This window comes from Corvus kubaryi, unplaced genomic scaffold (assembly GCF_017639235.1).
Source record: "Corvus kubaryi isolate FWS band 111438036 unplaced genomic scaffold, C.kubaryi_AGA036_p1.0 37398, whole genome shotgun sequence".
Taxonomy (NCBI): Eukaryota; Metazoa; Chordata; class Aves; order Passeriformes; family Corvidae; genus Corvus; species Corvus kubaryi.
Genome location: NW_024581137.1, coordinates 38,584,723 through 38,612,534, shown reverse-complemented (window position 1 = coordinate 38,612,534; position 27,812 = coordinate 38,584,723). Strand labels below are relative to the sequence as shown.

At 40.3% G+C, this 27,812-nt stretch overlaps 1 protein-coding gene across 4 annotated transcripts in view; it reads left to right on the top strand.

Annotated features, from left to right (window-relative positions):
* The first annotated feature begins 329 nt into the window (after positions 1-329).
* Positions 330-27,812, top strand: part of ST8SIA6 (ST8 alpha-N-acetyl-neuraminide alpha-2,8-sialyltransferase 6) — a 52,522-nt gene continuing 25,039 nt past the window's right edge. Inside the window, exons 1-5 of one of the 4 annotated variants that reach the window (XM_042043333.1) lie at positions 330-564; positions 793-909; positions 9,996-10,094; positions 15,604-15,690; positions 27,634-27,778. In XM_042043333.1, coding sequence (XP_041899267.1) covers positions 470-564; positions 793-909; positions 9,996-10,094; positions 15,604-15,690; positions 27,634-27,778 — 543 coding nt within the window. In that variant the 5' untranslated portion in view covers positions 330-469. The remainder of the gene's footprint in view (positions 565-792; positions 910-9,995; positions 10,095-15,603; positions 15,691-27,633; positions 27,779-27,812) is intronic. The other 3 variants (XM_042043334.1, XM_042043332.1, XM_042043335.1) reach the window with 3 other exon arrangements.

Genomic DNA, 27,812 nt, shown 5'->3' with positions numbered 1-27,812 from the left:
AATTCAGATAAAGAGCAACTGAAGTAGCAGCGGCTTCACTACACCAGCCACGGGACAGAACTGCCTGCCCTCGCCAGACAAGCCCCGCACGCTACTCCCGCCGCGGTCCCACATGGCGCCCCTCTCCCCTATTAAAGTTAGACTCCCTGGGTCCGCCGCCCTCGACACCAGGAAGCGCCCCGACACCGGGAAGTGCCCCGAGCGGCCGCAGGCACAAGCCGAGAGCAAAGGCCGCCCGGGTGCCTCCCTCACGCCGGCCGAGCCCCGCCGCCCCCCGCCAGCACCGGCCAACCGGGCCCGCGCGGCGGCCGCGGTGGGAGGGGGGGCTGATGGCGGCGGCGCAGGGCTGCGGGCGAGGGGCGGAGCGCAGAGACCCTGTGGCTGCCATGGCCGCCTCCCCCTCCCCGCAGTCTCCCTTAAATACTATGGGGCGGCCGTGACTGCGGTGGGTGCCGCTGCCGAGCGCACTATGCGGGCTGTCATCGCCTTGGCCGCGGCGCTGGGCAGCCTGCTGCTGGGAGGCTGCCTCCTGCGCCTGGGCGGCCAGCAGCCCCTCCGCGCCAGGTAGGGCGGCCTCGCCCGCGGTCCGGAGCCGGCTGGGGAGGGAGGGAGGAGCGGGACGAGCCCCGCGGGGCGCGGCGGAGCCCGGCACGGTGCCCCCGGCGCGGTCTGGGCTCGGCGCGGGCGCTGGCGGCTGTGAGCGGGGTCGTGGGCAGGAGAGCGGCGCCGCTCGCGCCGGGTGATGTTCAGTCACTGGTCCTGACAACTTTGTTTTCTCGTCTCGCTTGCCAGGGGCTGGGAGGAGGAGGCAGGAGTAGCGGCTGTCACGCCGAAAGTGGTGCGAGCCCTCAGGTCTCCCCTGACGCCCCTTCCTCAGACCGAGAACAGGTACGGGCTGGCCGCCCGCAGGTGGGTCCGTGAGGTCGGGTCTACAAAAACAGAAATTCGCCTTCGCTCTGGTTCATTCTTCCTTTTGTTTCGGCAGCTTGATCGGAGAGAATGTTAGAGATTATTAGAGAAAATGACACTTTGCTTTAACTGTAATGAATTAATTTGCTTATGGGCCCTCTTAATGACGGCTGTCACTCTGCCGTTGGTTTTGAGCCCAATAAAATGTTGCGTAGAGCAGTTTTGTTAGTGTACGATGCAAAAAGTGCCTGCTGAATGGCATGTTCCAGGTATCTTTTATTCTCCTTTCCAGGAAGGTGGAGCTGGGGCTGGGTAACACTGTTACTGTTTTTGTAATGTGTATTTAGTTAAAAATACGGTTTTATCATTTACAGACCATAGGAGGAAGGTGAGACACACGAAGCCTGTTTCATTTTGTGTTGGCATCGTACTTTGTGGGAGCCCCTTCACTTGATCCTGTGTCTTGACCTTTCAGATCAGTGTAGATCTTTGCTTTACAGCCTGTTATTTTATACTGTGAAGTTTAATATGAAATACTTCATAAAATCAGCTGTGAAACAAGTTGTGTCTTACATGCAGATTTCAGTACTAATGACTTGTTTTCAGGCTCTTGAGTCCTCACACACTGTAGAAAAACTAATAGTGCATAGGACGGTGGTGTAATCCACGCATGAGATAAATACTACATAAGAAGTAGTTTTGAAATATTTTTTGCTTTTCTCTTTTACTTTATATGACCTTATTAACATTGCCGTTTTCATGACTATTATATGTTAATATGTATTATGGTCAAAAAGACATAATAAAAATTAGAAAGAACTTAAGAATTGGGTCTTTCACAGAAACTGTCATGTCCTGGTTGTGTTGAAGACAATAGTGACAGTGCAGTTAACCTTACAGAGGCCACCATCTCACCCAATCTAGTTGAATTTGACAGCCTATGCTTTCCCTAAGTGAATGCAAGTGATGTTCTAGTAACCATTGCAGTGTACTGTAACAATGCATTACTTAATGTGTTTCCGATGAGAGACCCTTGTGCTCCCTCCCTCAAAATTTATAACTTTCAAAAGCTGTAAGTTTATAGCATCTTTCAAAATTAGCGTGAAAGAAATGGAACAGAATTCTGTAAATGCTCCTATCTGGTGTTATGAGCTTCTAGCCTGCTTCTCTTTCCTATTCTCATTTTTTTCCCTTTCTGCCTTTTTTCCCTTCTTTCCCTGGTTGCAATGTATTGGTTTTGCAGTATGTACTCAGTTCTGCTTTGCCTTTTTTTGTAGTCATTACTCCATTTTTCTCTCTGTTTTGGGTTATGTCTGTGGTTTCCCCCCGGCCTGTCTCCTCACGCTTTTCCCTGCTAGTTTCTGAGCTGCATCTCCTTTCACTCAGCTCTGTATGCTATACCATGGAGTTGAACTGACTAGAAATGCTGGCAGAGAGCACTTCAGAGAACAGCCTAGCTATTTCCCATCTGCTGTTAGTACACTCACAACTGGAGCAAAGAAAGTAGAAGAAACACATACCAGAGAGGTCTGAAAATCCATGGCATGTTTTTAACCTTTGTAATAGGGAAAGTGAGCTTGAGATTTTAAATGTGTATTTTTCCTTATTCTACTTGGAGAATTTTAGCACTAATTTGGAGCTAGTTTTTGTAAACCTGAAATTGTATTTCTTCATGACTAACTGATTGCAAAAGTGTGTCAAATAAATAATTCACCAAAGAAAGTTTCAATTTACTCAGCCTCCTGTAACCATAGTGTCTTTGGAGAGATGTCTTGCCAGCTAAATCCAGGAGTGGATGTGCTTTCTCACCTGAGTGGCTATGCTCAGTAAGACAGGAGTTTGTGGTGCATGTTTGGCGTATGAGAAAGGAGAGAGAGCTGCTGGACTGGACTGACCAGGAGCTGTTACTTCATCCAGAGAGCAGCAAGACTGGGCAGGGAGCCATGCTGGAGGGGTTTGATCCAGGCAGCAGCTGGGCTGGGCCTGGCTAAGGGCCATGCTGGAGAGGTTTGATCCAGAGAGCATCTGGACTCATTCAGGAGGTTCAGACCAATCCCTCAGTGATGGAGATGGATGGTCTGGTCAATAGGAATTAGATTCCAGTGTGCAGTGGGAAAGTATGGTTCTCCTAAACTACCCTGATCATTTGAATGGCATTGTTGTGTTATTGACAGCAACGTCCTTTCCTGCATAAGTGGATGTGCATGGATCTTTCCAGGAAAGGAAAAAGAAAAAAACCTTGGCACTATCCTTCTTGATCTCTAAGTATAAGTAATCTAGACAATCTTCACAGTCACAAGCTAATCTTTTTTCTTATCATGATTTCCTTTGCTGTTGGAGGCGTATTTGTAACCAGACATCTCCCGAAGAATCTCCAAGGCCCTATTATTCTGTTGCCTCGCAGTATTGAAAGCTAATCTGTTCTTTTACTTTGAGTAATTCTTTTAAAAGCATGAAACTGAAGGATGAAAGGGTGAAAGGCAGGGGATTGAATCAGACTGTCTTAGATATTTCGGCAGCTATTATGCGCAGCAATATTTAAATACATGGTGACCAGGCACCTAAAGTTCTCTGAAGATCTGTGTAGTAGTAAATAACCTTGAGTATGTGGTTTGTCTCTTACAGGACATTGCTTACCCCTTTTTCTTGTTAAGTGTTAGCTCATTGGAGCAATGTGACTGCCTCTACGGTGTGACTTGCAGGTTTTTTCTTGGGTTTATTTCACAGACTACTGTGCCTGTTAGTAGGGTTTCTTACTGAAAAGAAAGGCCATTGTTAGTAAGATATGTCTAGCAGTCCCCAGATTTATTCATGGAACCAGTATCATTTGTACTGCAATACTATGTTCTCTGGCAAATCCTCCTATCTATGCCTCCTACCATCCTCTCAATTTTTAAGCTGTAACTGCAAGTACAATTTCTATTTTCTTGAGCCAACAGTACAGCCAAAACCAGAAGTCTTTCATTTTTCTCACCTTTAAACCCTTGGTCTTCTTTGTCTCCTTTCCTCTCTCCCCAGCTGTGTTTGTGCAGGCATATTTGTTTGTGTAGTGGTTGCATTAATAGTAGTGCAGAAGGCTCAGTACTGCTAGTGCTTATCAGGGGAAAGTGAAAATAGTAAGAGAAGCTAGGTAGTCTTTTCTCTGTTATGAGGCCCAGGCTGTGCTGGGTTAAATTTAGGCAGAAATTCTAGCTCCTATTATACTACCCAGGAATATGTAGCAGATAAATATTGGCAGCTCCTGCAAGGGGGGTGAAAATAGCACTATTTATATATACTTTACATAAAAGTAACGGCAAGGCAGAAGTACCCTGAAGAACTGACCACCATTGCTCTGTTATTCTGTGTTGCCAGTTTTAAGGCATTCACTTACTATTTCCCTAGCTTGCTCTCTGTCTTTGCAGGTCCAGGGCAAGCACAGCGTAAAGACCACTGGGGTAATTGAACAGTGGGAGGAAGTGATTGAGGAGCCATGAGTAAACAAGTTAGTATTAATACAGTGTTCCACAGTGTTGGTTTCTCCAATTCCTCTCTCAGCAGCAGATCTTTGTGCAGGCCTAGGAAATAAGCAGCTATACTTAATTAACTATGCTACAGAGACCTGTACATTCTGTCTCCTGTCAAAATATTGCATACAGGCGGTCAGAAGGGAAAGAAGATACAGGCTAATACCACAATTATGGAGTGGCCTCACGTATGGCACAAATAATTTGCTATGGTTTAGATTAGTCAGCAGTGGGTCCACTTCACTAATTTTACTGCTCTCTTAATATTTTGCCCCTTCATTCCCAAGCAATGCATGCAGACATATTTTAGGAGCACATTTTGAACACATGCCTCATGTATTAGTTCTGTCTAAATGAATAGGTGTTCAGTTGAAAGCTGCTGCCAGGACACATTTATGTTCTGACAGTGGTGAAAGGTTTCCCAGACTCTTTCTGTTTACTTGGTCCAAGTGAAACTGCTCTGTCATTCTGTCATGTGCCCTTGTAACATGATTTTAGTGTACCTGCCTTATTCTTTTCACTTCACCCACTATGAGGCTCTGAATGCTGCTTGTCATGTTACCTGTCATGCAGTTTATGGATTTTATAAATAAAAAGTATCTGATGTTATACATAACCCTGGTGAATGCACTGGAGGGTCTTTCAAGTAACTTAAAGATGCAGTTTGTGTTAAAGACCTGATTTAGTGTTCCTTATATAGGCAATGCCTCCATAGGAACTTGAACAAAGATAGTAGGATCAGTCTCTTTAACAGTTACTGTGATTAATGTTTCAAGACAAATTCTCACTACTGTGGTTTGATAAAGCCATTTTTATAGTCCATTTCACCAAGAATTTAAATTGTGTATTGCCTTATTAATCAAGGTGTTGTGAACTTTAAAAACATCACTATATTCTTATCATCTGATTAATCTAAAATAGTGTCAAAGACAGCACTTAAGACCACCCTTCCTGGGGAAGTATGGATTGTGGTTTTTTTTAATAGTATTCAACTAACGGATGACAAGATTCAAATACAAATTAGTCCCTTCAAGGGAGAGATTGAGACAGAAGATATTCACAATCTGGATAATTCTATTCAGTGCCACTTTGGTAGAATGATAAAAATGTGCAATTTTGCATAGAGAAGTTATCTTTTATAGCTGAAGATGCTCGGCTGGAACATGTTTAGAGCTCCTGTGCTGCTTCAGACAGACAAGGGCAAGAAGTTATGGAAAAGTAGAGTAACAACTGGTTCTGCTGGGTGTGGAGTGAATAGCCAATGAGTGGGATTTTCCCTTACTTTCAGTGTGGACTTACTAGGGAGGTGAAATTTTTGTTGCTTTCACTGCTGCCTGACAGTCCAGTTCTGAACAGTTTTGAAAATCTCATCCCACATTCTTTGTTTCCACCTGATTTTGAAGGAAGTCTAGAGGAGTGGCCTTTCAGTCTTGGGCATATCTTCATGTTACACTACAACTCACAGCACCAGCTTTCCTTTTTCCATCTGCCTTTTTGTTTTCTTCCCTACCATTCCTCCATCTTATGCCTATACCTTTTTCCTACTCTGATAACTCTTTGGGGTTGAGTTTGGTTTTGTTTTTAAAGGGCTTCCCTTTTCTTTCCCTCCCTCTACCTTGTACCTTTCTGCTCCCCCAGAATCCCATGTTACTTGACATACCTCTCTGTCCGGTGATTCCCTGCACTAAGGTTCCCTGTTGTCTCAGGACTGAATGCTACAAGAGCAGCAAAAGGACTATGGCCTTTCCATATAGTTTCTGTATTTCTTATTCTAAAGGTGAATACAATCCTTGTCTTAAAGAATTTTACACTTTGAGGATCTGCTGTCTTCACGAGAGCAAGATATAGAATAAAAACATGCTGATAAATATGGCACATGGTCTTAATCTACTGCGGATTTATTAAAGTACAGATGGTGTACTTCCTGAGTTCCTAGAATTACCATAGGAAGTATGTGGTCCTCAAGCTGTTCGTATATGATTTTAAAAAACCCTGTTTTTCAGATTTGCTCCAATGAGATTGGCTTTGAAAACATCTAAGCCCTAAGGAAAATGCAGCTGAAATTTCACTGTATCATCAGTTTTATGCGTTCAAGCCAAGAGACTGTTTCTACTTCGAGTTCTCATTTAGCTTAATAGTTAACGAAAGTAGTTGAATGTAGCCTGATATCTGTGTTGTTAGGCACGTTATCTGATTTCATTGCAGAAGTTGTAGTGCTGCTCTAAGTAGTGAACAAAGATTGTCATCCACTAGGTCAGGTAAATTCATTTAGTGATAAATGTTGCCTTGCACAATTGTCCAAAATGAGCAGAAATTTAATCTGAGTCTGATGTCTGCACAACTTTGCCATGAATAATGCAGTAGAAGTCTGGACTGTCTCTTGCACACCCATTTTTACCTAAATGCCACTCTGACAGTGAAACAGAAATTCAGAAATTTAACTTCTGATGGAATGAGTCATTGTTTTACATCTCTTGCAAAGAAATTGTTTTAATTTTGTACTTTTTGCACCATATAGAGAGCATTGAGTAAATTTTATGTGTAAAAAGCCACAGTAGAAGCATTTTGGTGATCTATCATGTGCCTGCACTATATGAACAAACAATTTAGATTACAATTCCTTTCTGGTTTTCTGCTCAATTGTGCCATTTTCACCAATCTTTGCATGGGTTATGGAAAGGGAGGGAAAGACTCTTTGTTCCTTTTTTTTTTTTCCATGATGGCTGTAAAAGTGACTGTGAGGATTTAATGACAGAACAGGGATTTATTTTGTTCTTTCTTTTTCTCTGACTTCCTCCTCTTTGAATTTTTCGGGTCTTGAAATGAGTGCATAAAAAAAAAAATTGCGTATTAAAAAATGAGGCAACTTGCTTGCATTGATCTTATGAATTTAAAAGGACTAAAAGTCTGTGTAGTAAAGCTTGTGTTTGAGAGGATATCTATTCATTGCCCCATAGATCTCAGGACATAAATTAATAGGGAGCTGTAAGGACCTTGTAATGATTGTCTGCACAGAGTTGTGAAAGAATGTTGTTGTTCTGCTGCTGCCTGCGAACGCACCTCTCAGGGAGCTGATCAAACCTAACTGCCTGACTTGGTCATCCTGGCAGCCTTCACATGTTAGAGAGGGTCTCTTGTGGCCAGCTGTGGCTCAGAAGGGCTGGGGTCACTCTCTCAAATCAGCATCCAACATCTTAGGTTTTAGTTATATGGAAAGGCTTATTTGCAGTGGTAACACGTACTTGGCCTATATCAATAGTTCCTTTTTTTTTTTTTTTCTTTTATTTAAGATGCTGTTTAGGCAGCTAAACTTTTGCCTGTAGCCATTTCTCTTATTTCAAGCTGCAGCTGCAGAATAATCATTTGAGGTTACTGAGCTAAAGAAGCAAGAGAGAGGAAGCATGATTTAGTGCTAAATAAATTTGTTTGAGAACTGGAAAGGGCCTACCTGGTTGGTCTGCATAGACAGAACCATTCAGACCAAGCTGCAATAAACCTGTGTACCAAAACTGTGTAGGCAGAATATTTGCTAGCCCTTGCTATGTGAGACCTGCAGAGTTTTTAGCTCTGAACTGTGTGCTCTGAGAGCCTTCTGCTATTTGTATGTCACTCCTTGAGAAAAAATGAGATAAAGAGCTGTATACAAAGGCAGCCAAGGAGCTCTCAGTGGGCAGTGCCAGTTGTTACAATCTATTGAAGTCACTGCAGAACTGAAAGGGTAGAGGTTTATGTTGTATTGTCTTACTGTTGCCCTCAACAAGGGGCATACAGACTGGATGCTTCCTTAGGTGCACTAAGTGTATACTGGGAAGAATTTCTTGGTGGTGGGGAAAAAAGGAAGAGGGCTGTTCTCTCTCCTCTGTGGCCTGCATCCTGTGGGAATTGCTGCTAGGGGTGACTTAGTCTCTAGAAAATTCGTGGACAATGGAAAGAAAAAGAAAGGTGGTTCTTTCTTTTTCCTTTATGTCAGCTATGACCATGACAGTCAGTTCAGCAGCAAAATAAAGAAGCATTTATTCTCCTTTCTTCTTCAGTCAGTCTTCTCATTTGAAGTGTTTAAGAAGAGGAAGCTCAGGAGGGACCTTATTGATAGCTGAAGGGAGGATGCAAGGAGGATGGAGCCAAGTTCTTAGTGGTGCTCAGTGGTAGAACAGAGGCAGTGGGCACCAACTGAAACACAGGCGGTTCCCTCTGACCATCAGGCAACTTTTTCACTGTGAGAATGACTGAGCACTGGCACAGGCTGCCCAGGGAGGTTGTGGAGTCTCCATGCTTGGAGATATTCAAAAGCATCTTGATACAGTCCTTGATGACCCTCTCTAGGTGACCCTGCCTGAGCAGGGAGTTTGGACCAGATGATCTCTAGAGATGCCTTCCAACCTCAGCCACTCTGTGATCCTGTGGCTTGAAATGGCATCTTTCCCAAGCAAGATGACAAACTTCAAAATGAGTTTGTCAGAAATCTTGTTGGTAAGGGGTCTCCATATTGTAGCAGGTGAAGGCAATGGGGTTTTGGTCCTTGTCAGTAAAAGCAGTGATGATTCAGAAGCTGTGTGTAAAGCAGGAAGACCCTTTCTCTTCATGTCAGTGCCTCTGTACAGATACTTATCAGTTGTTCTTTAAGAACAGCATACAGCATCTCTGTCTTCTGTGTTTCTACTTCTGGTTTGGACAAATAGGCTGCATTGCCCAAGGGCTCTGTAAGCAGTAAATCAGGGGACAGAAGCAAAAAAGGAGGGGAAGGTGGCAGGGAGGAAGATGGTGAGGGGCAGAGAAAATAAAAATGCCAGAGGACAAATCTTTATGATAAATGGCAATCCACACAGTGGAAGGCTGGTGGTAGAGGAGGGCGATTGTATGAGATTTGACCTAGATACACGATGAACTGAGGTGAATGGAATAAGACCTTGGTATCTCAGTCATTTACTAATTTACATCTCAGTCTTCTACCAGGGCTGCCCAGAGCAAGAGGACCACACAGGAGTTTCGTGAAAATAAGACAGGAATTAAAGATCACTAACTGGCACTTGCCTTGGTTCCTTTTACAAATATTTGTTCTTGCTGTGTAAATAAAGAATAAACAAGGCAGGAAGTATTATGCTTGAGTCAGTAAGTTAAGACTGAAATATAAAGATCCACTTCACCTGTGGTGTTTCCTGTATATATTATATTTGCTCTGAATATTGCATTTCATCAACGATTTTAGGAAATCACATCTGCTAAATATTTTACTAGTGAATATTTTAGATATCTTCAAAACGTAATGTTCAAGAGCCTTTCCATTTAATTTATTTTTTTAAATTACATTTGCTGATTACAGTGTAAAGTGGAAAATATAATTCAGACTATGAAATAGGGTTACTTTGAAGAATCAAATATTTTATAGTCCCTACCAGCAAACTCTCCTTTAATGATAGGAGCTTCACAATAGAAGTCAGTAAGATTTGTTTCGCAATGTTTTCAGCTAAATCAACGGTTATTAATCTTATTGTCATAGCAAAGTAAATGTGACAACATTGGTAGAATATGTTCTCTCTTTTAAAGATTATTGTTTTTTCTCCTCCTGCTCCGTTTTAACAGAACAACTCTTAATAAAAATGGAATTTACCAGTTTGAACAGGCTTCAAAATGTAAGGCAATTCAGGACAACATTTTGTCATCATCCATCAAGAAGAAAAGGTAGGTGTTTGCTGTCCTTTCTGCTTTGTTTTTTTTAAATAGAAGGGTAAAAGACTGTCCTTTTTTTACATAATTCTTGGTATATTAACATGGAGCTATGCAACAGAAAACTGAATTTGTTCAACCAATGTTTGCTGCATTTTTTCTTTTGCATGATAGATTTATTCGAGGTTGGATTTTAACTTTTTTATTTTCACAATACAAGATTTCTTCTTGTCAGTTACCAACATTTCATTCCAAGTTATTCACAAAAATATTGAGTAGAAATGTGGGATATAATTTCATTCTTGAGTGTTTTTTCCCTGACTGGTGAAAACTCCTCGTTTTTGTGAGCAACTTCAGTTAATGATTCTGTTCAGCATATTAACTAGAGTAAGTATGGAAATGCACTAGTATAAAGCCTTGCCAATTAGTTGCGTGAATTATGATAACTAGTCCACAGGAAACTAACAGTCCAATTTTAGACACATTGAAAAAAACCCACCCCAAATTAATTTGGGGTTTCAACTTGCTGTTCTGTATTTCTCTGGCATGGAGAAAAATCTGTTTGATATCAGCCCTGCTCAAATTCCTTGTCACTTTCTAAAGTGAAAAGAGGAGAGGCAGCCCATTATTTTTTAACATTTTTCCTATATGGATGCACCAACAAATAAAAGGATACACCAATAAATAAAACTTTGTAAGTAAAAAAGGTTTCACATTAGGACTGAGTTGCAGCTTAAAATGGATGGTGCCGTGGTGTCTTTAAAACTGGGAGCTTCCCTCCCCACTCCCATCCATTTGGGAAGAGGAATGGAATGAGAAACAAAAGTGAGCTAAAAATAATTATATGAGTTTCCCTATTCAAAGTACTGGAGAAGTCAAATTTTTCCTTAAGGCCAGAACAACATTAAGTGATGATTTGAAAACTTACTGTCTTTTCTGCTTCCTCCTTACTTTCTTACTGCATTTAAAGATCTTTCACCTCTTCTTAAGTTCTCATATTTCCAGCATTTTGTCTTTGCTCTTATTATTACTTCTTTATTTATTTCTTCTTTCCCCCTCCCCCCCTCCTTCTTTACAATCTCTTCTCCCATTAATATTCCACGTGTTTCAGCAACACTATCATTGAGGTTTTTGTTCTTTTGAAAGGTGGTAGACCAGTATGTTTCTGATGCACTGATAGTGAGAGCTGAAACATAGACTGGCAGAGGTCAAAGAATGCAGCTGACTGAAAACTTGAGTGATTAACACCAGGAGAAGGAAAAGCAGTCACTGTATTGCCTTCAAAATCCAGAAACAGCAATGTAAATGCTGTTGTTTATCCCACACATTGCAAAGTTGTACAGTCTTTGGAGCTCTTCCTATTGAGAACATTTTGGAGCTGAGATTATAGGAGAAACTTTAAAACATACAAGACCTTTATTCTGTGGTTAAAGAGAAAGGGGCTGCACCATTTAGTGAGGCAGAAGATGAATTGGGCAGGTAGGAAGAGAAACACGTTCTTGGAACACAGGAGCAAGGGATTGCTTTTTGCCGTGAATATTGCTGCTACTGCACTTCACTGAGAGGAGCTGCAGTGATTTTGTTGTTTTTCCAAGGTGTGACCTATGGGCATGGTATATATAAATGCTTTATATTGCAGTTCTGGACTTGCAGGGACATTCTGGACACTCCTGCCTCTTAAGTTGGAAGAAAAAGAAAAAAAATTACTTTAAAGCTTGTCAAATGATTTGATAGTGAGAAATGCTATGTAAGTGGGAAGTTATTATTATAGTAAGTATGTGCTGGTGGTGACAAAGAGCCTGAAATGCTGAGTTTTGTTAGCAGTTTCCCATTCTTATTCTAGAGCAAGCCCTGTGTACTCTCTCCTGGGGGCTTATAAAACTGGTAATTGTTTTGGTAGTATTAGTGTCCACAGGCAAAACAGATCCTCCCCTTATTTTGCACTTCCTGCCATTGTTTTTATTTGTTTCTTTCTTGACCATAAATGTGTCCTTTAGTAGAAATGTGTCCTTTTTTCACTCCTGCTGCTCAATCTTCCTTCTAATTCAAATACCTTTTTTACAAGTAGGTATTTAGTTTTAGCAAATAACCGGTGGGACTGCATCTGTCTGTTCTGACATTTTACCTGTTGGTCTCCATACTATCTCAGTGCTTCTGTCCTTGCTGTTGTCCTTTAGATATCTGCCAAAAATCAGAAGATACTAATACTTTGTCAGTGCCTTGAATGTGCATAGTAATTCAACCTTAGTCACTGCAGTTAACATAGAAGGTCACTGCCTACCTGACAAATACTGTAGGAAAAAAAAAAAGCCTTCCAGGTGTTGCTTGTCAGTCGGGCTCATATAGTATAAGTGAGTTTCCTACGACAGCAAGTTGTTATAATGGTTGTGGTGCAGGTGGCAGACAAAAATAGGACAAAACAAAACATGTTCCATTCATTCACTCTTCTCAGCACTGTAATTATTATGTTGTCCAAGTATTTTTATAGCTCAATTTACCTGAGCTTTTTTAATCTTAATAATAAAACCCTTTTAGCATCAGTGAATATGTGCTGTAGGCTCCTGGGTGTCAGTGGAAATATATGTAATGTCCCAGCTCTTTGAAATGGAGCAGTGGAGAAGACGACTGTCTGGGTTACAGCAGAGTCATGAAATGATTCCCTGATAATCTGAACTGATTCCTTTGGAGAAGTAAGTCCCAAAGCCTCCTTTAATGCAGGAAATGCTAAAACTGGATTTCTGAGAGAAAAAAAAAAGCTTTCTGGGCTGTAAACCCAGCTGCAGCAAATCCCAGAGCTTCATGTTGAGTCTTTAAAAAATTATCTATTGGAATACTGTCTGTAATCAAGTGGAGTTCATTTCATAGAAACCTTTTATTGGTGTGAGCAGATGCCTTGCAGAGCTGCCACAGTTGGGAGCTCCTGTCCCCCAGGACAGCGTGCTGGGATGTCTCTGCTGCCTGCGGCACTGTGCCAGCTGGCAAAGATGAGTTCTGACAGTCCGGAGTGTCTTTGTAAGTCACAAGAGGAGCTAAACTGGGTGCATAGGATGAGCAGAGGTGGTGTTCTGACTTAAAAAGACCTGGAAATCGTGCTTTTCTGTGTGAGCTGGTGAGCTTGGATACCTCCGAGCAAGAGCAGTTTGATCCAGTAGAGACAGCAGTGAAAAGGCTGCAGTGTTCTTGCTTTGTAATTGGTGTTTTTACACTAAGTGCATTCATTTTCTGTTGCAAGTCTTAGAAGGTCCTTACAGTTTCTGACAGTTAGTGCCTGTTTCCTATGAGGCCTCAGAACTAGCATTATGGGTGATGCTTTCATTCTTCTCCTTACCAAATGTTTCCCTGTAACTTGCTAATAACTTTGTCAGTCCATGCAATTTCTCTCTGAATCAATGGTAATTTTTGTTTTCATTTCTGACTCTGATCTTCATCTTATCAATGTCTTTAGGCTAGAATTTGCTTTTTCTATATTTTTTTTTCTCCTGGATAATGATAGGCTAAGTAACTCTTCATGGTCTGTTATCCTATTAATTTTTGGAATTTTTTTATGAATCCAAGCATCTAAGAGTGATTTCTTGTTTAGATTAAGGAATAAAACTAGATGAGTTATTCAACATCAGAATAGGCTGTTTTGGTCCTGTGCTTTTATCTCATTTTCACCCCACAAACACGCCCTGCCCTGCACTGCTCCTGACACTCGTCTGACCCCATGGTGACTCGATTTAGGTAGCAGCTTCAGCAGGAAAGTAGTTCCATTTTCTCTGGCTGCAGTTCCAAGGCTGATAACATACCAGCAGGCAGCTGCCAAAATAGGAGGACCTTGATCTCCATTTCCATCACTCTTTACTTATACTGGGTGTTGGGTTAGATGGATTCTTTCTTGATCTGGTTTCATACAATAAGGAAGAAGAAAATATATATGCATATCCTTTTCCTTCTGGATTATTTTTCTGCCCTGGTAGTAAAAGTGGCCTAAGAAAGCATATGACAAGTGTAAAACCTGGAAAAAGCAAAACAGAGGTGGAGTCAGGTAGGTCTACCTGTAGTGACACAGGGAGAGAAATCATTTGGAGTTGGACTGGAAGGAGGAAGAATGTACTGCACCAGGTCTGATCAACTACAACTGCCATAAAACTAGGTTTTTTTTTTTCTTTTCCTGCTTCTGCCAATTGAGTTCTCTTGAGTTGGGAAGGGCTCAGTAAAATCAGTTTAGTGAGAATCATCTAGTTCCATTAAGAGTTTGCTAAGTGTGGAGGATGAAAATTGTACATGTTGTCACAGGTGCAAACTTGACCCAGAGACCAGTTCTAATGCAGTATTCCTCTTTAAAGTATAATTTATTTTTCCATGTTGAAATTGGACATGATTTTACTCAGGGGTAGATAACTGAGTTACGTTTAGCAATTACAGTACTTTTATGAAGCAAACAATCTGTTTTTTCAAATGTGGAACAGAGGGAAGGAAGCTTTCAGATAATTGACCTCTGCTGCTGCAACCACCAGAGTGGTTTTATGTATCGCTTTTAATCAATTCTCGTGCTCCATTTAAAACAAGTGACGTTTCTTGCCATCCCAACTCTTGTAAAACTGTTCAAAACAGACACTTCTAAGTTCCAGCTTAAATAAACTCACGATCATTTGGGTCAACATTAAGCTATTTTTGTTAAAATGAGTTGGGTCTTGTTTGGAGACTTGAGTCCCACAGAATTTTAGTCATGCATCCATACCATCTTTTCTTCCTATTACCCCAGTTATTATAAGTCAGTTACTGTTTTTTTTAAATCCTGTATTATGATCCAGGCACAAATGGGAGAAGTAGTAACATTGAACATGAAAGGAAAAAATGTCTCCGTTCTTTTGACTTAGATGTTACAAAGTATTTCACTTATGAACAAATTTATATCTCTTGAACATATTTTCAAGAGCAGAGAGCTCTTTGGTTATATGTAGCAATGTAACCAAAGTTCTCTTTTATGTAAAATAGCAGATTGTTTTATTTTAGAGACAATTTAAAGGAAAATTTACATCTGTAAATATTGGTCTATGGTCTTTAGATAATTGAGCTTTGGGGACACTATAAAGTAAATGAAGGAAGAGGCATAAGAAGTGTTATGCTTCATCATGGCCTGCTAGTGCCACTTTTCAAAGCATTTTTAAAGTTTAAAAAACCAAGTAGAAGAGAATTATTTGTATTATTTTTGACTTTTGCACTTGATATGATTTCTAATAACTTCAAGATATTTATGGTCAGTTATGTAAGTTTGAAACAGTGGTACTTTAGAAAGTTTCTGAAGTTCATTAGGACATCAGTACTAAGAAGAGATGCTTAATAGGTCATGCTAGTTAAATGAGGGTAGTGTTGTTACGAATTACAAAAATAAAATGGGTCATGGAGTTCTAAAATCAATCTATTATATATGCACCATGCATATTATTCTCAATACATGCATCATTTGAATGTTTTTGGAGACTGTTTCTAAATATCCTTACATATATATTCTAGTGTTTGATGTTGTTTCCTTTTTTAGATACTCAGAAGATTATTATCTTCACATAGTCACAAAACTGCAGAACTGCACCTGGGTAAGGAAACCAGAAGAATCTACAAAATTCAGGTAATTTTCATTCTCTCATTTAGAAAAACTGTTTACCCTAGATTTTTCTAACAAGGCATAAATTTAAATATTCCCTTTTAAACAGATAATTTTGTATTGCTTGTAGTGATTTCTATGAATCTTTTGATGCTGGGGCTCTTCTTGTTTGTTGGAACTTAACTGTGCAAACTGAGTAGAATAAAAGAACTACATAAATAATTTCACTTATTTCCACTATAATGAATAGTAAGCCAACTTAAGTAGAATGAAATAAAATATTCCTGGCACAAACCCTACAGTATTAAAAAAGTATTGATAGTGTTATTTTGTCCATCTGAACGGGCACTCTGATAGAAGACTGTAATGAAGCAGTGTATTCCTTACCCCAAGACTATTGCCTCTATTACAGAAGTGCCCAAGGCACTCATTAGGTTTGACACTGCATGTCATGGCCCCTGAGCATGACAGCACGTGATTCCATCTGTCCTTGTTTGGGGTGGCACAGAAGCACATGCTCAGTAGGGATGGTGATCTCTGAAAAGCCTAAACTCTCATTTGGAAATGCATCACGCTGGTTCTAAAGAACAGCTTCACTGTGCCATCCCTGTTTTCTCCAGGGCAAAAAGCTCTCTTGAATTATGTTTTTGCATGGATCAGAATTAAAGATTCTGTCATGATTGTTAAAAATAAATAAACCGACCTATCTTCCAACTCTTTGGAGTTAACTAGCATTGAGAACTAAATATCCACATGCTCAGCATGATACCTTTGGAAGAAGTAGTTTTGGGGCGGGGCAGGATGGGGTAAAGGGTTTTGTGCAACATAAATTGCTGTGTTTGCTGTGTATAACAACTGACTAATGGTGTTTCCCGAAGCTGAGGTAGGAGTATACATGGAGTTAAAGAAACTCTGCATCGACTCAGGCAGGCCTTAGCTGTGCACAGAGATACCAAGCATGATAAGGAGCTGTAAAGCAGCCCATTCCATTTCAGAACAGGCAAGTGTCTTGCACAGAGTTGACAGGAGGTGAAGCTGCTCTCACCTGCTCCTCACCTTGCTACATTTAGGCTTTTAGTTTTCCAATCTGTTGGTTTTTTTTAACTTCTCTTCCTTCCAAACAGACCAGCCACCGCGTACCAGCTATTTGCTTCTGCTATACTGGGTGTTTGAATCAGTGGCACAGTAGCCACTCCTTGGTCCAGCCTGACTTCATTTATTGCTTATACAGTCTCCCCCCACTGGGCCAACTTCTACTTCTTCTAGGCTTATGGGAATCAAACATCCAAAAATAATGCAAGACTGGACTTTAAGTACAGGATGCTTCCTGTTCCTCCTGCTGTCTTTGGCTTCCAGCAAGGAGTATGGGTCATAAGTACTCAAGGTGTGTTAGGCAACCAGTGATGAAACAAAAAGACAAAATTGTGGGATGCACTAAGCCACCAAAAAAGTGTGGACTGTATGTACGTTGAGGTGATCTTACTAGCTTTAATTTTGCTCAAATACCAAGCAGAAAACCATCATTTAAAATCCGTGTTTCAGCACAGGCTGGACAAACTTGTTACTGAATCAACATTCAAGGGCTGAGCTGTTATGGTTTCCTTGGTTTTTAACACCCAAACCAGCTGGAGTATTAGCTAGTTCATATGTACATAACCCATGCTGCAATTCTGATGACAGTACTTTGTATTCTTCTAATCCTGAAATTTGATCACATTTGATGTCATCAAAGATTTCCATTGATACGACCAAGGACTGGTACTTTGTTGTAGGGCACTGTGAATCATTATTTTACAAAAGATGGATTTTTTTTGCATAAGTCTTTTCTTTCTTTTTTCATTCTCAAAATCTTCTCTATTGTTTTTTGGAAATAGGATATTAAAATTTTACAGTTGTCCTTAATCCAAGACCTGGATTTTCTGTACTGGAGATTTTCAAGGCTCTTAGCAGTTGGTCAATAGAGGCTTTAAAAAAATATATTTTAAAAAGAGGAAACCCAATTTTCTATAAAATTTGCTGCCTAAATCTCCATGCTTATAGCGCTCCCAGACTTATTCATCAGACTTAAGCCTGGAACTAGCTTTGCAGGGGCACTTTAGCTGAGAAATGATGCATTAATAGAGCTATGGGGAAGAAAATGTTTCTAGAATTGCAGTGAAATAAATGAATTAATAATCCCTGGGCAGTAGATCTCTTCCTTTGTCTGACTTAGCCTAGTGTCAGTAATAGCTATGTAATACAAATATTATACAGTCTGAAAATCTCATTAAGTAGGTAGATAAACACCCATTTGCAGAAGAGGAAATTAATCTCAGGTGGGTTGTGCAGCAGAAATTGGGTACTACAGCCAGCCACCTTCTGCAGGAGAAACTTGAAGCTGCCTGCATCCCATTATTCACCTGCCAGTGCCACCAGAAGTCTGCCCGCTGACAAGACTGCAGAGAAGCTGCTTGACTTCTTTTCCTGTTTGTCCATCTGTTAAATGGAGAGAACGCTTAGATGCTTCTCAGGCGTGGTGTCAATTTCATGACATCTCTCTATTATCCTGAAGTTCTGAAGAACAGGCATGCATATTTATAAGGGATTTAATATCTTACGCTTCAGGGCATAAACTAACCTCTAATTAATAAGGTTCAAGAGCAGCTTCTCCTGGGGTAGGTAATTTTTCAGAGCTTTCCTGTGTTTTCCTCTGCAGCTTTTCCTGGTGGCTTCCATCATGCTGCTAGTGGAGTGAAGGAATATGTGATCTGAGCCAGTAACTCTTATGTTCCTAGAAGACAGCACTGTGTGCCAAGGAGTGCACGTCCGTTCTCATTGTAAGCCGCTCTCCCAGCAGATCCAGGCCAAATAAAATAATATAAATTAGAAGTGCAATGCAGGAAAGAAATACTTCTTTTTATTTGGCAAAAGGGCTACAGCTGACAGCCATGTCTGGCACAAACTACAGTGTTTTTTGCCAACTCCCTGTTGGAGAGCAGAGTGCAGGAGTCCAGGTTGACCCTCTACTACCAGGCTCAGCTTTGTCATGCAGCTGTACAAAGTGTGTCCCTGTGTTGTCAGAGGGCTGCCCATTCCCAAATGGCTCCCTCTAAAGCTGCTCTGCTGTGCAGGTTCACATGCTCTTTGCTAGGTTGCTCTCTGGCAGTGCTCAGTGGTTCTTGACAGCTACGTGATGTTTACACATGCATTTCTAAAAATCAAGATGAACCAGGAAGCAAGTACAAGCCATGAGGTTCCCTTAAATACCTCCCATATCCACAGTCACTCTACTGTGGTTTATTTTTGTCCAGACTCTGTCAGGGAACCGATCTCCTGGCATTTCACTTATCTTAGTAGCCATAATGGTGACATCAGCATTGCCAGATATAGGCTGCCCTCAGAAGAGCAAGTGCAAGCACTTGGTTCATTGCTCTTGAAATCTAGTTAAGATTTATTGTGCCCCACAGTAGTATTTGTCAGTCCTTGTTAAAGAGGCTTTATCTAACTTCACAATAGAAGCTAGCAAAGGGTTAGTTACCAGAAGTGGTGTAAGTAGCATCCTGCTAATAGTGATTTTGGGAGTCTTCTCCAACATTTACTGCTAGGGACGTATGGAAAACTATTTTTTATTCAGACTTTTTCTTTATGAAATTCATCTTCTCTTGACCTTTTTAAAATTTCTTTTGGTCTTTAGAGCTCTATGATCATCTAGCATCTCCCATTATGCCTTTGCTTCTAAGCCCGCCTGAATTCTTCCTTCCTTTTCAGATTTACATCAGCTCTAATTTGTTTTAGACAGAGCAAGTCCTTGGATTTCTTGATTTTAAGAGAGAAACTTGGTAGAAACTTGGAAGGGTAGGGGAAATAATCTCACAGCTGCCTGGAAGGGTCATCCTTAAAGCTCTAGGAAAAAAAGCTGTGCCTGGGTAGATTTCTCTGCAAAGGGTCTTCTAGCTACAGTCAGCAGAGTCTCAAGTTCCCTAGGTAACCTGAATATCAATTATTATATTAGTATTCTTCAAAGGTTTTCCACTTTAAAGAAATGTTTCATTAGTGCAACAAATTACAGAGCCCAATTAAGTGCAAGCTGTAATTGTTTTTTACACCTCCACATCTCTCTGCTTTACAGACTTTTAAGCTTGATTTATTCTCATTTGGGATATACATAAATGGTATCAAATAATCTGCAGGTTTTCAAAATCGTTGCAACTCCAGTTTTCGCAGAAAGCTACAAAATAGTTAAAACAGCCCTCAAAATGAGGGGAGAGAGGTTACAGGGAAAGGCTAAGCAAATTCTGTCTTTCAGAGAAGCCTCTGAGCGTTGTATTTCTGGGCTATCTGACTGAGCTTGAAGCCTGGCAAAGTAATGCAACAGTGCTCCAGGAGAGGTATCACACTGGAATAGTGAGCTGTGGGTACTGGGCCCTCTCCCTATGGAAAGAACATTCCAGACAAACCTTACTTGCATCTCATAATGAAGGGAGAAGGATATTCCTAGGTGTAAAATACAGATTTAAAATTCCTGCTGTTACACTGCAGTTTAGCTGGCATGATGTTCCCCCCGACCAAAATATTTTAAATTTTCTTCTTTTTTAAAGGAACATTACTACTTTAAAAAAAGAACATAGACTCTTGAAGAGTTAAAAGATCAACCATTTTCCTAGTCCTGTTATTTTCCCTCTGCCTTTTTACTCTACTTGACCTCTATTACCCTTTTCCCACTTTGTTTAACACACACTTTTGAGAGGAGATATATTCCTGCAGATTATAGAATCCTACTTCTTGAAGAGATTAGTTTTGTTGCAGGCTACACTCTAACCCATGTAACAGTATTGCTTATCACATCTGTGTACTGCAATGAACCCCAGCTGAAACACAAATAAAACACACTGCAAGGTCAATTTATGCTTATATAAGCTCACACCACCACATAATCAATAGCTTTTCTAACACTAAACAGATCAATATTTCTGCTGTAATCTCTGAAATCTTCGAGTTTACAAGAAAATACACAGAATTCTGGGACTGCAGAGTGGTTTAAGAGTATATTTGCTGCACAGATTTAATAGATCATATGTAAAATAATGAGTATATATCCAAAGACATATTTTATTTCAGGAGAGAAAAAGCAGGGTGGAGAGATAGTAGTTAGTGACAGTTTGAAGAAATGCTTGAATCTTTTAATTGGTCTACAGACTATTATATACTTTTCTAAAGGTTGAAGGATTCCTATAAAGAGAACCTAATTTTGGATCAGTCTGAGCTAATTATGTCTTCATGGCAGACTCTTTAAATAGTCTTTAGTATGAAAATTTTATTACACTTCTTACATATTCAGCCTTGATTTCAGATTCAACCCTTTTGGCTTTCTTTGTCTTAGACGTTTATGATGTTACTTTATTTATAGACAATTCAAGGGCTGTCAGTGTAGTATTCCCCTTCAACGTGTTCTGTTTCAAATATCAGATTTAACCACTCTTTTCTAAAAGTTTGGAATGTGTCATAATATGCCTCATTGCACTATGATTGACACACTGACTTGGATTGACAAGAGCCTGGAGAAACCTGTATCATTGTCTAGAGCCCCCAGTGCAGTACGATAAGATAATTGCTTGCTCATTATAAAATATTACAGCAGTGGACATAGATAAAAAGTAGTCTTGGTGTTTGTAGTTGTGCCCTTGAAATTTTGCTGTTACATACTGGAATTTTTTGTGTGTTCTTCTACTGTTACAACAATCTCTGCAGTATGAAACCTCAAACTCTTTGATGTCTTCACATGTACAGTACAATAACTCACATGACCTAATGAGTACAAATATCCAAGCTAGATAGCCTATTAAAACAAACTGTTAAGCAAGCACAAAGCTTTTTGTGGTTTGTAGCAATCCATGGACTTTTGTCACTTGAATGCTTTGCCCTTTGTTCAAATTAGATTATAAAATGTGAAGTGCTGTGAAATCCACTTAGCTTACGGGAGTTACAGCTTTAAATATTTGCTAGTTTCAATTTGCATGTGGTTCTCTTTTGTGTGGTGTTTTTGTGTGTTGGGTGACTGAAGATCCACAAGGAGATACATCTCTCTCTGTAAGCATTGCTGGTGTCAATAATGTGCAGGTGCTTTATAACAGGACTGATAGGATACTGGTTTTGCAAACAAGCATTCACTTTATAGATGTTTGTAAATGGTGACTTAGAATCAAATAGATTTACACCATTATTGAAAAAGGTTTGTCCTGATCGCTGTTAAAATAGTCCAGTTGTTGAAATTTTGCACCTTGCCTAGGCAACCTGTTTCAGTGTTTCCTAATACTGAACTTGAGCTTTCTTTAGAGCAAATTGAAATTATTTTCCTCACCCTTCCCACCATGGCCTGAAAAGACAGTTGAACATTTATTATTTTGAACAATGTTTTGAATATTGTGATACTTCTGCAGTGTCTTATCTCCTGCCATTCTTCTCTTCCTCCCACGCCAGTTTAGTCCAATGTGTGATGACAGTGAGATATTTCACACTGTTCTCAGCAGTGACAAATGCCCTCAGGCCACAGATCCACAGGCACTGGTGTCATACTGAAGTGTAGTCTACACAAAAGAAATACTATTAATTTCACACAGTTTTGTCAGACTGTAGACTCACTGGGGCCACTGCACCACCCTGAGGATCACAGTTAACTGTGTTGGCCCAGTGGTCCAGCTGTAGGCTGGAGTATACCAATTCCAGTGGCATACTTTCTTTCCTGTGTCCCAAAGTAATGCTGTGTAAAGTCTGGATGCAGAAGCAAGTGCCTTTTCACACCAGACATGTATCTGAGTAAAATACTTTAAAACATACAAACCAAAATCACTTTAGCTAAGCATTGTTAATGTAAAAGGGTTGGAGGAATGGGAAGTTTTTAAACTCTGCAAAAGCTTTTTACATAAAGATAGATTTCACCCTCATTATAGATTCTTCCCATTTCACTCAGAGTAAGGGCAGTGCTGGCTTTTGAACCAGCAGAGAGAGTCTGCTAAGTGACTAGTTGTTGATTGTTTTAGCCTTTATGGTTGGTCTGCGTTGAGTTTTTGGAGATGTTGAGAAGTTGGCAGCATCTTCAGGATGTGTGCACGCTGTGACTTGTCAGCAGACACTTGCAGCCTGTACACAAGGCCTGAATCAGCTAAAATGCATATATTCATACTAGCACAGAACCAAGGTCGCTAATTTTGCAGCTATCTTGGCTCCAGAGCAACTGCAGGAGCTGCAAAGAAACTGTATCAGCATATTTAGAGCCTGCATATTCCACTAAATAGAGTGGACTGTTGGGGTCCCTCCCCCCTGCCATGTGGTCCTGGGAGAGGGGCCCTGGGGGGAGGCACGGTGTTTCCCTGGCCCTGGTCAGCCTCGTTCCCCATTGGTTGTTTTGTGTTCCCCTGCGTGGGCAGGGACCCTCGGGTCCCGTGATTGAGCAGTTCCTCGGCAGAGCCCCGGCCATGTGGCTGGAGAAATAAGCATCTCTGGAACATCTATCAAGAACCGGTCCATATATATATTTCCTTTCCATGGGACTCCTGGTCTGATATATGTGTGTTACAGTAATCCCCACTGTAGCAGTGGACTATCCATGTCAGGTGTTTGTAATGCAGAAAACTTTGGGAACATGTAATCAAGGCAACAGCCCTCTGTTTCTGCCAACAATTCATCATGGAAAAACTGCATAGCAGTTGGAAAATAACATTATTTGGCTTGTCTCACAAGCCAAAACGATTTTGGTAACTGGCTTCAAGGAACTGGGATTTTCGTAAGGTCTCAGCGGCCATGAACCTTAAGAAGTTATTTGGATGCCATGTAGGCTCAAAATTCTGTACCAGCTGAATATAACTTGGGTCCTGCATCCTTCAGCCACAAAGGAAAAAATTCAGTGAAAGTATATGCTGAGCAACAAAAAACATTGTATGACTCTGTATTGTCTAATATGATCAAAGCTTCCCAGACAAATGCAGCACATGGCTCCACTTAGGTTATTGACTAAGATAATTATGACTGTACTTACTCAGTCCTATGAGATATGTATTACCAGTCAAAATGGTGTTGTCTTTTTCCAGATTTTGAGTTTGTTCCTCAGTTATTACAAGTGACTTTTCTAGATAATGCAATCAACTCCCTTTCTGCTTATCTTGGCATAAGAAATATGTGTTTGGAGTTGTGCCTCAGGATTTAAAAATAGCTCTTAGATATCACTCAGCTTCCACATCCCTGCAGGAGAAAGTGAGGAAAAGGCTTCTCCGAATAAGAAACTGTCAGTAATAACCTCTTCTACAGAGGAGATACTTTCCAAAACTATTGCCCTACAAAACTTGGGTACTTTGACTCAAGCATCACCTTCCATCTGGACTTGTGATGCTGTGACTGGATCATAAACACCTTTTGTTCTAGGGCAACCCCCCTGTCTCTGATAAAAGCTGGAACTTAAACCTTCTTACTGTAAGATACACTCATCTTCTGACAGGTATGAGGTGGATGCTCAGCCTGTATAGCAGCGTCTTCCAAGAGCTGCTTCTGTACCTCAGGATTTTCTCCCAGTCGGAACAGACAACGTGAATCAATTTCCATTCTTAAAATAAAAAAACAAAACCAGAGTTTGGCTTTAAGTTACCACTGTTTGGTGCTGTTAAGATTTTGACTCTTGTTTTAAGTTTCCATCCACCCAGGTGGCACAATACACAAGTTAAAATGTTGTCTTGGCTTTGCAACTCCTCACATGTAGCACTTGTTAAAAGGAGTGGCTTGTAGATTTCATGTGTTAATCTTGTGAAATAAATGCTCTTTAGTGAGTCATCACCTCCTGACAGACCACATATGAATGACATTAATATTGTGATGAAATTGCAGTAAAAGATTGCTTGAACTGCCCAGTCTCTACCCCTTCTTCATCGTTCGCTGTCAGTTGTAGATTACCACGTGTCACAGTGTACAAAATCCTATGTGAGCAGATTGCTGAATACACTGCCATGGGTATTGCTGTCTGCAGGTTACATGCATTCCCACTGGAGCTCTGTACAGGGGTGCTTGGGCACAGTGGGATTCTGTGTCATGATTTGATCTAAGTAAAAGGTTTCTATTGTTGCCATCAAATTTTTGGCATGAATGCTCTAAGAATATTTGTCATTACTCAGTATGTATTATCTTGTTCTTACTGTGTTTCTGGACTAGTTTAGCTCTGTTTTACTTCCTCAGTGGATCCATAATATTAATTTTAACTATTACTTTCTTATTAATTCTGGTATTTATTTTTCTTCCATGCTGTTTCTGCTTTTATTGAAGCACTCGTTCTTGTGGAATGAGTAATAAAAAGCAAAAACCTGTCATCTCTATTAATGAATGGGATCTGTTAGCAGTTTGCCTTTTCAGGGTCTGGTAGCTGTTGCACACAAAAGAACTGTTTTACTAAAGCTGGCAGGAATATTCTGTCATTATTCCTTCTCCTCTGAATGTCCAGTGGTTGACACAGATAATATTTAGGCTTGCATCATTTAGCTTCAAGAAAATAAGCAAGGAAATCAAAATTAAGGGTTATATGATTCCTCATTTCCATGTAAGCACCAGGGAGCAGTGAAGGACAGCTGCTTCCTGAGGGACAGGGTCCAAACACAGTAACCTGGCCAGCAGAGCAGAAACTGGTAGCTGGGCTCATCCCACCTCTAGCCAGGAATGGGGCAGCCCTAGCCCAGGCATGGGCACAGGATGGACACAATTGGGGACTGGCCATGCTGTGGTGTTGCTGGGATGGGGACTGATGGCTCTAGAAGGTTGAAATAGGGTCCTGGACCCTAGACAGGGTAAGGGAAGCCGCAGGGTGCTGGGCAGGAGTAGTGAGGCTTGGTGGTGCCTTTAGGACCTGACAGTGATATCTGAATCCTCTTATTGTTACAGTATTTATTAAGATTGGAAAGAGCTGGTTATAGCAAAAAGTGTACAAGAAAAAAAAGCAAGTGTGCTCCAGTCAAAACCAACTGATTCAACAATATCCAGTGTTCCCAGACATCATTGTTTGACTCTACTGCCTCATTGCTCCCGTTTTATTTTGCCATATATTTAAAATAGGATACTATATATGCACAGAGCAATTGTTTTCACCATGTGGGTACCTCCTAACCACAGAGCACAGTCTCAGTTCCATCCCCACCCTTGGACCTAGTGGTTTTCATTGACCACCAATCTTCCCTGCCCCTTAAGGCTTGGAGCAGGGCAGTGGGAATCATCATGTTTAGGGAGTGGAGTGGAATGCAGGTTATGGAAATCTGAACCCTACTGGCTCCTCTCTCAGGAGTGACATTTCCTGGTTACTCTCCTAGAGTGGTTATTTCACATCTGTGCCATCCCAGCGCTCAGTCATTCCCAGTGTTCCTCATACATCTGGAAACTTTGTCATGGAGGAGTTTTAGAACTCAGTATTCAAAATGGGTTAATATATACCAGTAAGTCATCTGACAACTGAAATGGTGCTCTTTTCTTTCCTTCCTTTGGTATTTTATGTATGACTCAAACCAACCTTCCCAAGCTTTTTTTTCCCCTTTTATTTTGACCATTTTTTCAAGGGAAGTGAGATTGAGAGTTATCCCAGACCTGTTCATAACATAAAAATGGGAAACATAATCTTTAGGTTCTTCCGTGTGCTAGACTATGCTATGGTTCCATCAGAAACATTATTATTATTTATAATATTTTATAATATTTATAATAATAATTGGTTTTTTTGTTATTTTTATTATTGTATTTTCTCTGTCTTCATTGTTGAGAAAGTGAAATGAAGCAACTTCTCTTATCTGTGTCTTACCCCATTAAAGTCAGCTCAATTTCAAGCAGAATTTGGCCTCTAATATTTAACTAGTTTCAACAATTTGTTTTACTTTGCACATGAAACAGTATGAAATAACTTCTATTCCTTTGGCTCTAACTGTAAATTTTTTTTTCTTCTCAATTAACCTTCAGTGTGGTATTTTCAAAATTCTCGGCAATTCTGTTATAAATGCATTTCCCTCTCTAAATTGTTAGTAATTCTCTTAGTAGCTCACCTAATGAGAAAGCTGTGTCCTAGAAATTGATACATAATGTCTGGCTATGAATATTTCAGCCTTACAGCCTGAAAATCAGATCCCATGGCAGCAGAGAGGATGTTGTTGCCTAAAGCAAAATGAATTATAGTGTTTTGGGTCTGATTTCAAAGGCCTGATGGGGATTTTCATTTCATTTCACTGTTAATAATGTAGAATGTTTGCACACATAATATTTTTATATGTTTGGAGGTAACAGGAATTGTAAGATGAGTGATAGTCTTCACTCCCACAAAAGGTTTAAGTGAATCCCTTGCATTTTTATTTATTTAAGGACTTCTGCTAGGTGTTTTGGGGAGCAGCTAGGCTGTCTCTACCACATAGGTATCTGTCTTCTTTAGGTGGAAGTTGTGATGTAATTTATTTAACACCTCTGATGCTGTGCACAGGAAAATTGTGATGAACAGTTGTAGAAATTAATTATTAATTAATTGGCTTGCAACCATCTAGCTGTTCACTAAGTACCATTGCCAGTACCTTCTATCACCATCTCTTTTATTTCCTTTTTTTTTCTTCTCCAGCTTTCTATTTCTTACCATCACTTGTTCTATGTTGATGAAAATCACATTTTTAATTCTTTGGGGACTGTAGTCTCTCACTGTTTCTGTATTAATCTTAGCAATTAATAATATTGAGGAGATCAATTACAACTTCTTTTGAGTAGGAAAAGGAGACCAAGAGATAAAAACATTTCTAAGTTCGTAGTCTGATTAATTTCTGAACATTTGCTCTGAAAATGCAAGGCAAGTCAAAGGAAATGACGTCAGAGAAGGTTAATATAGCCTTTTGTTGCTAGTTAATTCAAACTGGTGTTCATTGGTCTGGTTCTCTAGCACTGCTTTCCTACTTATTTGCCTGTCTTTGATCTGGTTTTGTTTGTTTGGGTTTTTTGCAGGTCAGAATTAGCTTCCTGCTGTGATGCAGTTCACAATTTTATTGCTTCTCAAAACAACAGCCCACTGGGAAGTAACATGAGTTACGAAGTGGACAGTAAAAAGACTATCCTCATTACAGAGGACATTTTTAAGATGCTGCCTGTGGTAAGAACTGTATCTTTACTTGTTATTGTAATCA